Here is a 13,331-nt window from a genome sequence, read left to right as displayed (position 1 = left end):
TGTTGTGGGTAGCGTGGATGCGCCTTCCATGTTCCATGTTCAGTTTATGCCCATATTTGGTCCTTCCTGTTCCCATTATGTTCCCTGATTAGTTCATCATTTGTTTCCAGCTGTTTTGTTAATTATCTTCATTTGCTCCAGTATTTAAAGTGTAGTCTGCCCTGTTTTCCTTCGTCCAGTATTGTTTATGTCAACCTCCTCTGCTACGTGTGTTTTCCTGGTTCCCTTGATGTTATAAAAGTCTCCTTGTTGATGTACTCCACGTCTCCTCATTCCTCGCTCTGCGCTCCCTCACAGTAGCGATCGTGACAAAAATATGGTAACACTTTATTTTAGGGTCTCTTAACAAGTTGCTTATTAGCATGCATATTACTAGAATATTAGTCATCTATTAGTACTAATTAAGCACATATTAATGCCTTATTCTACATGACCTTATTCTACATCCCTAATCCTAACCAATACCTAAACTTAAAAACTACCTTACTAACTATTAATAAGCAGCAAATTAGGAATTTATTGAGGGAAAAGTCGTAGTTAATAGTGAATAAGTGTTCTCTATTCTAAAGTGTTACCAAACAGAAATACTAACATCAAAATTTGGCATAAATTAAAGCATTATGGAAATGTACTGTCCCTACTGGCAATTGATGCTTAACACCAATTTTTTTTTTGGCAACAAATAAATGTTACAATAAAATCTATAAGAATGCATTAAGGGAATATTTTTTTTTACTGCAACTGAACACCATGTCTCGTACATTTTGCACTGTTATTGATCACCTTTTTGCCTTCATGAATGGTCCTGAGGGGTAACAAATTAATTTTTTAAAAGTTTCACATAATCTCCAAATTAACGATTTCATAAATGTTGCATGCCTAATCATTATACTATTTAACATTATACTATTTTACTACTTTTACTATTTTACTATTTTTAAACATTGGTTATCAATACAAAAATATTGTTTCTGTAAATACCCCATGTAGCATAAAAACCTACACTTACAGCAGTGATTTAGAATTTTATTTTGACTGTCCTACATTCAAATTCAAATTCCATATTCTGTTTGCTACCTCAGTTCAGACTAAAGGAATGGGAACTGAGATGCATTTTAAAGGCATTCTGAACAGCCCTGATTTCATCACCATCATTATTACTGACGGAAGATGTGTCCAAACCCAGCACCTCCCTTCTTTCACTTGTTCAGACGCGGAAAAGGAAGATCTGAAAGAATAGTATGCTAAACAAGGGGCTTAGAGTTATTTATTTTCTTTCCTTGATCATTACGTTCCATTTGCTAATGGGAGGAAGTGTATTGCTTGTGGGAGGAAACGATGATTAAATGGGATTACATACTAAAATCACTCTGAATATCAAACATCCATCGCATATCTTCCTGCGTCCGAAAACATATCTGATATTTTCTAGAACTGATCGTGAGGAGGCTGAGCTGTCTGCACCACTTGCTAATTTCACTCTGACATCTGATAACATAGATCCCACACATTTCATGGCAACATCTCCTTGGAGTTCATAAGTGAATAATCTCACTTGCCAGGCAAGTAAAAAAAAAAAAAGAGATCAAAAACATCTGAAAGGTTTTTGATGTTGGGAAGAACTCCACAATATAATTATATATTTTAAAAGCTCTCATGATGCTGTTTGCAGAGTGACAGGAAATGCTGCCCTCTCTGCCTGTACAGAGAGAATCGTGTACGTTTGGAAGTTACCTCTGCAGCTTGGTTTGGTCTGATTCCAAATGCCATCTTTGCTGCAGCGTAGAGTAGATGAACCAGGGGGCTCCATTACATACCCAGGGTTACAGCAATAGTGGACGGTTTTGTTAAATATGAACTCATTTCCAATGTAAATTCCGTTGGCAATTGGACCAGGATCCCCACAGCTGATAACTGCAACGAGAGAGGACAATCTAGACTCAAACGTTTTTGAACATTCTTTAATAATTCATAGAGATTGCACTTGGAAATATAATAATAATTATTATTATTATTTCTGTTCACATCAATCTGCACTCCATACAACTTAATATGAATTTTCAGCTGTTAGTCCTTATACTGTATAGACAGACGCGTGCATGAGTTGTAGATGGATGTGGAAAATAAATATATAAATAAACTAATATTATATAATAAATCATAACATGTGAAAACAGGGATCTGAATACTTTCTGAATGCACCGTATATTTAAAATATTGTGTCTTTTGGGTTACATTTGGGTTCACATTATTTTCACCATGTAATTAAAGAGTTTGAACCAAAAATGCTTAAAATGTGCATTTATTTAATGTACTTTATTTAAAAATTGTCATTAAAATGTATTATCAGAACAACAATTTGAGTTAAAATTAACAGTCTTAGGGGTTGGTTCTGTCCACCTTTTGCTTTAATAACAGCACCCCGTGTTTTTTTTTTTTTTAAACCTAATGAGTTTAGAGTATGATTTGAGAATGTTCCTAAGACCAATTTGAACTTCAGTGGAATCAAAACATCTGACCTTTCATAGAAAAAAAAATAATAATTAAAGGAACAGTTGTCATAGGAATACCCTCATGTCGTTCCAAACCTGTAAGATCTTCGTTCATCTTTGGAACACAAATTAAGATATTTTTGATTAAAACCGAGAGCTCTCTGACCCTCCATAGACAGCAAGGGAACTACAACAGTCAAGGCACAGAAACGTAGTAAGATCGTTAAAATGGTCCATGTAACATCAGTGGTTCAACCGTAATTTTACAAAGCTACAAGAATACTTTTTGTGCACAAAGAAATAAAAAATAACGACTTTATTCAACAATTCGTCTCCTCCGAGTTACCATCTACCGCCATTATCGAGAGAAACACAATGCATGCGCGTGATGCTGCTGCGCCTTGTTTACGAGCAGAGGAAAGCACGCGTTGTGTTACTTGGACATGGACCATTTTGTTGATGTTTTTGTTACCTTTCTGGGCCTTGAACATGGTAGTTCCCTTGCTGTCTATGGAGGGTCGGAAAGCTCCCGAATTTCATAAAAAATATCTTAATTTGTGTTCCGAAGATGAACGAAGGTCTTATGGATTTGGAACGACATGAAGGTGAATGATTGACACAATTTTCATTTTTGGGTGAACCTAGATTATTGACCTAGAAATCTAACTAATATGTAAACTTGCCTTAGGCTAAAACAATCTTCTACATCCCAGATTTTCAATGTGGTATCAGATTTTGGACCCCACTGTATATTTCCCCATTACAGGCTATTACATAAAACCTATATCACACAACTAAAACTGCTGAACTTTATGGAGAGATGACGATTCATCCTGTTGTCTCCCCTTTTTTTAACAAAATAAGAATAACTTTTGTTGACACGTCCAATCGGTGTTAACGGTGGTGGATCACGTGACTTGTGACACAACTCATCAGCTATCAGTGCAACTCCTGAAGCACACAGGGTACATTACATAAGCAATGCCTGTGTAATTACAAAAGCAGGTTAAAAACATTTTGCGGTAATCAAAAAGGGTAAAGGTTGTTGTTCTGACCGATGCAATCTGGTACTGAGCCGGTCCAGGTGCCATTGGTGGTGCAATGGCGAGTGGTGAGACCCGAGGTCTTGTACCCCTCCCAGCAGGCGTATGTCACCGAGCTAGGAAACAGCATACCATCGCTGAAAACGATCCTGGCATAGGCCGGCGTTCCAGGATTTCCACAGGATACAGCTGGGACGGCAATCAAAGACCAGAAGAAGTTAAAGAGAGAATGTGAGGAGTAAAACACTGCAGGCCTGCGGGACTGAAAACAGCAATCGTAAGACAAGAGCTTCTGTGAAACATATCTAAGGGCTAGCACCACAAGCAAAACACTTGAAACTACACCACAAGCGCAGTGTTTTACAGCCTGCAGAGTGCTGTTGGCAAGGTAGATGAACTTCCATTTCCAATTAGTTGGAGCGTTTAACAAGTTTTTTTTTGTTTATTCTCATACTTTGAAGTGGCATTTTCAGATAAGGGCAGTAAAGATGATACGCTCCAATGCGGTTAATTAGAGTTTGAATTCTAATAGCACAGAGATGCATGGCAGCCTTAAATTGGTTGGGTGTCCATACGACAGTGCTATTCTAAATTATGACGACTCGCGTGCAACAGTCAATAATATTTAAATTATACATTTTGACTGCAATTGTAGAAACAAAGAACATGGAATTTTATGCATCAAAGTCATTTTCTATTGTGAAATAATTTCAATAGAATCTTGTGAATAAACAGCACAGGAAACTGGGTGTTGAGCTGTATTGATCATCGTGATACAGATTCATTTATTTTGCAGCCTAGAGTGTTGCTAGCAAGGTAGATCAAATTAGTTCCAACTTGAATTAGTTTTTTGTTAGTATTTTCAAATAGCAATAATTAGAGTTCAGATTTATTAGAATTAAAAAAGATGTTACCTGCTGATGCACGGTAACAACCTGAACTTGGTCAGGTGTCCATATGATGCAGCTTTCAATAACGCTTTCTAAATTATGATGAACAATGTGCAACAGAAAATTATATTTAAAATACTTGTTTTCATTTCTATTGACGAAACAATAATTTAAGGGTGTTTTTATGCTCCAAGAGCATATTGAAGATCAACTGGTTGTTGGTTAAGTTATAGTTAAGAAATCATTATGAAACTTCTATAATTATGTTTGGAGTTGTATCATCCATTAATCAGCAGAACTGTTGTTGAAATAGTTGGTCACATGGATGACTCACTTAATCTTTATTATCATCAAGATTTGTAGCTGTAATTTGGCCCTCATATCCTTTCAGATTAAATAATAAAACTTAAGTAAATAGAGAAAAACTGGACCGATTAAGAGTTAATGGGATCCTAGTGGAGGGCTGCTGTAAACAGATATACTTCCAAACTTTAAGTCATTATTTGTAAGTAGCAACAGGCTTGTGTTTTATGTCTGGTATCTGGAAAGTATTGTCTGTATCCTCACAACTGTACTAAAGCCCACCGTAGAGTTACCCCCGACAGCGATCTGTCTCAGCCATGTGTTAAAGCCCCTATTCAATTATGAATGTGCCCTAAATAATGTATATTATCAATCTCTTTTACACAACCCCATCGTACTGTCTGTAGCAGAAAACAAACAAACAAATTAGTGATAAAACACATTAAGCTATTGGGCACATTGTTGTTATCCTCTAATAGTATGGTATAAATACTTCCTGGGGTGATTCAGAACCCTAGCTTCCATGAGGTTTATTTGCTGAGCGCTATTATTATTTTGTTTTCATCTGAGACTAACTAAATTACAGATTGAGATATACAATGGAGCTGCACAATGAAATTGGTGAATATATACAGGTGCATCTCAATAAATTAGAATGTGGTGGAAAAGTTCATTTATTTCAGTAATTCAACTCAAATTGTGAAACTCGTGTATTAAATAAATTCAATGCACACAGACTGAAGTAGTTTAAGTCTTTGGTTCTTTTAATTGTGATGATTTTGGCTCACATTTAACAAAAACCCACCAATTCACTATCTCAACAAATTAGAATATGGTGACATGCCAATCAGCTAATCAACTCAAAACACCTGCAAAGGTTTCCTGACAATTTGAGTTGAATTACTGAAATAAATGAACTTTTCCATGACATTCTAATTTATTGAGATGCACCTGTAGGTGTGGGTTAGTTAGATAGAACATTTGATTTGTTAATTTCCATTAACTATATCTAAACTAAATATAGCAATTTCAATTCTCTGGGTGTATGTGCTGTACATGTGGAAGAATTGACAATAAAGCAGACTTGACTTGACTTCATAAATTATACATAAAGTAATTTGTATCAAATTTACTAACAGTGACAGGCAAGAGTCAGTGATCAAATACATATACAGGGACTGCATATGGGAAATATGGAGGAAAACTACAAAGAAAATGAATATGGTCAGCTGCAAAATAACTGAATTGTCTTTTTTCTAAAAAAAAAAAAAAAAAAGGTCCCACTTTATATTAAGTGGCCCTAATACCTGTGTACTTACATAGTAACTAGATGTGTACATAGTTTGTAACCACAGTGTAAGTACACATTGGTACATAGTATCTACAGCTGTAATGTTTGTGTAACTACACATATGTAACAACCCACTGAATGGTATGTGTAAATACAAATGTGTAACAGGACATTGGTAACAACACTTTTTGGTAATGAAAGTACAAATGTGTAACAGGACTAACAGCACTTTTTGGTAAAGAAAGTGTTACACTTTATATTAAGTAAACAATTCCTATGGATTTATCATGTAATTACTCTGATGTTACACAGCAGCGGCCAGTAAGTTAGGCTTTACATACAAATTGTGGTTGGTGTCCAGAATGTTACACTTTATATTAAGTGGACAGTTCCTGAGGAGTTACCATGTAAGTACACTGGTATTACAGTGGTGCACCAACTCCATCAACTTGAGATCCAACTCCTCCCACTTTACATATCCCTAAACCTACCCATCTCCACCCCCCTGGATCAAATTGTTCCAATTACTCTTATACATAGTGTTGTTACAAAATGTAGTTACATATGTCCTGTTACACATTTGTACTTACACAAACCATTCAGAGGGTTGTTACGTGTGTAGTTACAGAAATATTACAGCTCTAGATACTATGTACCAATGTGTATTACACTGTGGTTACATACTACGTATACATCTAGTTACTATGTAAGTACACAGGTATCAGGGCCACTTAATATAAAGTGGGACCTCAGTAACAATAAAAAAAAAACTAAAAAAAAAAACCTTTGCTCAGACTCTGAATCATGTCAAAACGTCCTGTTTTTCCATTAGCAGTTAGCTAGAGTGAGCTATTCACACATCCTTATTAAAGTAATGTATCATTAGACACCATGCTTAATGACAGGGCCTTTTGTGTGGCTCCACTAACCAGAGTCATCGAGTTAACTCGCAATTACCGATTTTAGGCCGGTTAGCATCAAAAGATCAATTTTACAATAATTACAATGTACAATTCAGGAAAAAGTGAGCACAGCAGGTTAAGTGAGGTTCAGAAACAAAGAGAACATGTCGTAATTTGAGCCGACTTTAGTTTCTAAGAAAACATTTAAACCTTTATAAATATATAGCACAAACTAAAAACCCCTAGTCTCTCAAGCATACATTTTACTCATTAGGCCGTTGCCTTTACTGGATCACAATTTGCCTTTCTGATCAAATTAAGCTCAAGTGCAAAGCCACATCCTGGTGAATTTCGCCCTGTGTGTCTCTCCACACGTATCTGTGACCCTCACCTTCACACATGGGCTGGGTTCCACTCCAGGACCTATTCTGCAGACAGGTGCGCTCGGAAGATCCAATCAGCGTGTAGCCCGCTTCACACGTGAACCTTAGGAGGCTTTTATGCCTGAACTCCTCCCCAAGACGAGAACCGTGAGGAGGAATTCCTGGATCGCCACAGAATCCTGGATTATCACCTGAAATGCGCAAAGGCATGACTCTCATGACTCTCATTGACCACTCACTTCCTCAGTGACCTCGGTTCCAGAAATGTTTTGAACAATTATTAAAGAGTTACGAATCAAGCCAACCAGAGAGAGAGAAAAAAAATAACCTTACATTCACATTTGATTCAAAGCAACAACTAATTTAAAAATCATACAAAACTGTGAAGTTCATTTACTTATTGGAAAAATAATTGAACTACTCGTGCCATGAATGAAAAGTAAATAAAATAATAATAAATAAAAGAGTAACACTTTAGTATAGGGACCAAGTCTCACTGTTAACTATTTACTTATTAGCATGCCTATTATTAACATATTGACCTTTTATTAGTAATTACAAAGCATTTATTCTGCATGAATATATTCTACATCCCTAATTCTACCCAATATCTAAGCGTAACAAATACCTAACTATTAATGAGCAGCAAATTAGGAGTTAATTAAGGCAAAAGTCGTAGTTAATGGGTTGTTAAGAGTGAAAATTGGACCTTAAAATAAAGTATGACCAAAAAAAAAAAAAACATAAAAAAAATAAAATATAAGACTATTGACTTATTTTATAGAAATGTTACATTAGAAATGTTTTTTTTTGTTATATCTCAAAATCTTGAGATATATACAAATATACGTAACACTGTACAACAAGGTCTCATTTGTTAACATTTTTAACTAGTAAATATAAACTAACATTACTTCTACAGCATGTTAATCCAAGTTTAAGTTAATTTATATATATATTAATTATATGTGTGTGTGTGTGTGTGTGTGTGTGTGTGTGTGTGTGAAACTGGGTCAGAATGAGCACAGTGTGTGTGTGTGTATATATATATATATATATTGACTATATAAAACCTTGTACTCAGGTTCAAAGCTTCCATTAAGAATTCATTTTCATTTCAATTTTCACCAAAATTAAACTGCTTTGTGATGCAAGACAGCCAATAGGAAGTTATTTGGTGTTTTATATATATAGCTTTATGAAGCTGGATTATTTTTATATTTATTTATAGATATTACAGAAGATATTTTAGAGAGAATATCAAGATATGCACATTGAAAAACAGAAGAAATATTTGTTTCATGTTGTCTTTAAGAATTCATAACCTGGGCAGCTACATCTATCCAGGAAATTTGTGTCTTGTCACAAAATCTACCTTTTTCTGTCCAGCTTTATTTGATTTTTAACTTCAGAATTCTTACATTTGGACTTCAATGCTAATCCAACTGATTTGCCTGATCTAATGTTGTCTCTCTCCTCTGCTGGCCATGCTCTGTAGCTATGAAGATAATAAACCATTTATCAAGTAAGAGCGTTAGCTAGACTGTGTGTGTGTGTGTGTGTGTGTGTGTGTGTGTGTGTGACCCGTGCTGGCAAAATGAGTCAGAATGAGCACATTTTCAAAAATGAGTTCTCTTCATTTTCACATCCTACATTAAAATACCTTCAAAATGATATATAACTTGAGTCAGCAGAGTTGATTTTGAGAAAAATCGAGTTAATGTTTTCTGAAGATTCCAAAGCAATATCACCAAGCAACGTTGCATATTTTCCTCCAATTATTTTCTTAATAATAATTACTATATTATCAATCACAATATAGCTGTTTATTTTATCTCTGTTATTAAAAATAAGATACAAAGATGCAAATAAAATGTAGTTTAATCAAGAGCAGCGAATTATTCCGTCTTTAGTTTTAATGTTTGATTAACATCAAGACAGATCAATATTTTGACCTACTGTAATGCATGGATCTAATATAATGTTACACATCAGATTTTTCCCCAACCATTAACTAAACGTTCATGTAAGACATAACAGATTATGTGAATCTTGCCAAGACATATTTAGCAATAATGTACTTTATAGGGAGATCGCGCGCTCTCGGAGAGGCGATCGTTTTGTTCTCATCAGGTTTGAAAATCATATTTTACTGGTTCAGACTCATGTCATACAGAATTCGCTATGGATATTTATAAGGCTCGAATGCTGCACTTTTCAACGATATATCCTACAACTTGTGCTGAGAGCAACAGCAGTCGTCCAGAAGTGAGCAGAAAAAAGGGTACTCCTCTCAGAAAACATACAAATAAAGATAATTTTAGATGTTTAATTACTATTTGAAGCATTGGGATCACTAGAAGAGGGCTTAATAAACACATTTTCGTGAAAACCTCAAATTCAATTTTTCACTTCTTTTTTTGCCAGCACGGGTCATATATATATATATATATATATATGTATGTATGTATGTATGTATGTGTACATATACTGTATATGTATGTATGTATGTATGTGTGTATATATATATATATATATATATATGTGTGTGTGTGTGTGTGTATTGCTCATTGTTAGCTCAAGTTAGCTAATAAATTAACTTATGTTAACAAATGGGATCTTATTGGAAAGTGTTACCCAAATATATAAGTTATCAAAAGGTTTAGGACACTAATCCCTTTTAACGATTACCGGTTTGATGATAAATCGTGATGAAATACCCCACGGTTAGTATTACCGTTTCATATTTTAATTATCACTATAACCGTATTCGATTACCGCGATTTGAACAACTGAGGATAAATAAATACTGTACTGCACAGGGCCCCAGTGTGCGACCAAATGGGCGCATTTTGCTAGAATTTTTTCTGCCAGTGCGACTAAATTTTGTGTGCGGTCGCACTGGCGCCACCACCGCATTGTTTAACTCATAAGCGCTGCATTTCTGTTGCATGTGAGAAACATCAAACGGCAAACGAAACTGAAAGCATAACGAAATAGCGCGACTCGTTTGAGCTGCGCAGCGCTTCGAGTGTAGAGCCTCGCGTCAGGAGCGCGAAGCTGCGTGCAGCGAATTAGCATGCCCTGCTGTAAATTTTGACCGGTTGATGAAAAACAAGCTTATATGGATTCTAAACATTTAAACAATAAGGTATCTAGTATTATTTATGGAGCAGATAAATACATATAATCATTTATTAATCAATTGTCATTTTGACTTGACCCTTTTCTTTATTTAAAAGCTGAAATGTGAGGTTTACCATTTATGAAACTTTTTCAAAGCTTTATTTGAACATTTACATTAGATATTTGAACATGCTATTAGATAAACTGTTGTCAGTCATGCTGTCATTTAAAATCCGGACATCATTGCCAATGTTATTGTTTTAGTTATGCAAACAAAAACTCATTTTATTTGTTGTTTGTTGATTTTAAATGTAAAACTTGGTGAAATTATTTGTGTGTCAGTACTTTTTGAACATTTCCAGCACATCTGAACAACACCGTGATGATACTGATAACCGTGATCATTTTGGTCACTATAATCGTGATAAGAAATTTTCATACTGTTACATCCCTATAGGACACTAATGTGAATACATAATTTTCAATGATTTATAGGTGTGGGTGTCACTGCTGGGCTTTTTTGGTTCAGTTCCTGTTTTCCTGTTGACTTCTCTGATTGGTGGATTCCTTCTTCACCAGGAATTTGGAAATTAGGTGTTAATATATGCTTCTGTAGTAGCAAACCAATCTTAGAGCATATGGTAGATCTCTCTTAAATTAGTTTATCTATGAACAAAATGAATGTGTGTACTTCTTACCGAACTGCTAGGCTCTAGTCCGGGGCAGTCTGGTTTACATTATTATTTCATAAACTTATCACATAAACATATAATGTCAGAGAGCTGCGTGATGTGCACATCATCTGGACTTTGAGGAAACAAGAACTTTGTCAGCGCTGATGTCAACAGCAGTTACTGTTTAAACTTTAAGATCTGTCTGAGCTCAGACAGACACTTAAGTCTGAAGTAAGCTGAGCTGCTCAGACAGAGGCTTAAAGTTCAGCTAGCCAGCTGGTCTGCAGTCTCCCGCCCTGAGGCTCTGCCACCTGCTGATGTGTGTACCTGAGCAGTAGGGCGGCGAGCTGCTCCACCGGCCATCATCCAGACACTGGCGCGTGGCGTTCCCCACCAGAGTCCGGCCCTGGCTGCAAGAGTAATGGACCACAGCTCTGTTGGTGAACTTCTGGCCCGACATGACAGCAAACGGCGGTGTGCCGGGATCACCGCAGGATATTGCTATGGGGGGCATTAGAAAGAGAACGGACCATCTCAGATAAGATACTTCAAAACTTCATATTTCCACAATCGATTATGACGGCCTGGTTACCCTGTTTGTCAGTCAAAGTATTTTTGGTATAGAACGCTGATAACCTATCTACACAATATACACCAATCAGACGTTTTCCTAAGAGGCAATCACATAGGCTGTATGCTTGCATTCAAACAGCTAGATGGAGAACAACAAACTAGAAAAAAAAAAAAAAACGAGATGTTGAACTATTTTTAACTTGACACATTTCAAATACAATGTGTCAAGTTATAAATACACTTAAAAATACAATGCTCGCAGCATGAAATGCTGAAAAAAAATAAAAATAAACAGAGATGCGAGACAATGGCAAAAGATGTCGGTCTGCATTTGTACATTGACCAACTATTTCAAAAACATTTTGACAGCACAGTAATTGTCTTGTTTACAAAAGCCTTGTCTGTTACAAAAGTGGTCCTTTATGGCTGTAGTAGTGGAGCTTTTAAGGGGATGAATTTAGAAATGCAACTTCTAAGAGATGACTTTTATTGCGCTGACAGTTCAACAGTTATAGTTACTTTTAGCAAGGTAAAGCACACTGTCAGAATGCTAAAGCCCTCTCTGAAAAGTTACATCTCTAAATGTATTCCCTTTAGTGCACAAGGGCTAAAAATATTAAAGCTAAAATAAATTAAAAATCTATGTAAACAGAAAACGTAATCACTCAGAAGTTTGTCCTTTTTGTAAAACTATCTAAATATCTAAATAACTTGTGCAATATAAGTATGAACTAAGCTTATTTTTCTTATTCAATTAGCAAAAGTATAAACAAAAAAGGTCTCAACATCTTATATAATCCTTCTTCTCCAATGAATTGAGCTTGTTTTAAGAATGTCGGATATTACCGGAATCAAGAACCATAATTCTAATTTTTAAAATGTTTTTTTTTAAGCATTCCATCACATGTATACAACAGCAAAGCCATTTTTGGCACTGTATGAATCTCTGGACGAGTGTGTATTGGACGAAACATGAGGCTATCACTCACGAAGGCACTTAGGAAGTGATCTGTCCCAGAAGCCATTTGACTGGCAGGTGAGGACGGAGGAGCCGAGCAGATAGAAGCCCCTCTTGCAGTGATACATCACGGTGTTTCTGTAGTTGAAGCTCTCGGGGTAGCGCTGTTGAGAGTGACGAATGGTGTTCTCCACAAAGCCCGGATCAGAGCAGTTTACCACTGCAAGATAAAAACAGCCTGATGCTTAATGTCTGACAGAGTGAGGAAAGACAGAAGAAATCAATGGAGGAGGCTGAACAGTAGGATCGCTGGTGCAGCCTCTGAAGCAATTTCAATCAACTCCAAACCGTAAACCGCACTTTCTTTTTGAAGACATGAATTATAAGCGGGTGAATTGTGCTCCTTCAGAACTTTCTTTGCCTTTTATCTGTGCACTTCCACAACAGTGAAGCGTCTTTTGTTTTCCTGTGCATACCTAGAAAAATGTCATGCATGCATTCTGATCTAAAGCTGACATATCTGTTCATGCAGTGAGCGTTATTCTACACATGTAGCTGATTCTTTCTACACTGTCTTGAACAATTTTGACAGATGTGGTCATATTACATTTTTCTGTACTCAAACCGGGTACATGCTGTCCTTGGCATGCTGTGTCGGCCACGCAGTTACAAATTCAGTTACTGCCCTTCGCAATT

The 13,331-nt window shown here is 36.0% G+C and overlaps 1 protein-coding gene across 1 annotated transcript in view; it reads right to left on the bottom strand.

The window, feature by feature from the left end:
• LOC107660234 (CUB and sushi domain-containing protein 1-like) overlaps positions 1-13,331 on the bottom strand; it is a 411,890-nt gene that overhangs the window by 25,381 nt on the left and 373,178 nt on the right. The window contains exons 51-55 of the mRNA XM_016449502.1: positions 12,667-12,855; positions 11,432-11,605; positions 7,313-7,495; positions 3,548-3,724; positions 1,735-1,914 (exon numbers count right to left, since the gene is read on the bottom strand). Of these exons, the coding sequence (XP_016304988.1) occupies positions 1,735-1,914; positions 3,548-3,724; positions 7,313-7,495; positions 11,432-11,605; positions 12,667-12,855 (903 nt within the window). The remainder of the gene's footprint in view (positions 1-1,734; positions 1,915-3,547; positions 3,725-7,312; positions 7,496-11,431; positions 11,606-12,666; positions 12,856-13,331) is intronic.

Source organism: Sinocyclocheilus anshuiensis, unplaced genomic scaffold, assembly GCF_001515605.1.
Source record: "Sinocyclocheilus anshuiensis isolate Anshui unplaced genomic scaffold, SAMN03320099.WGS_v1.1 scaffold475, whole genome shotgun sequence".
Lineage (NCBI taxonomy): Eukaryota > Metazoa > Chordata > Actinopteri > Cypriniformes > Cyprinidae > Sinocyclocheilus > Sinocyclocheilus anshuiensis.
This window is presented reverse-complemented; position numbering and strand designations above follow the sequence as displayed.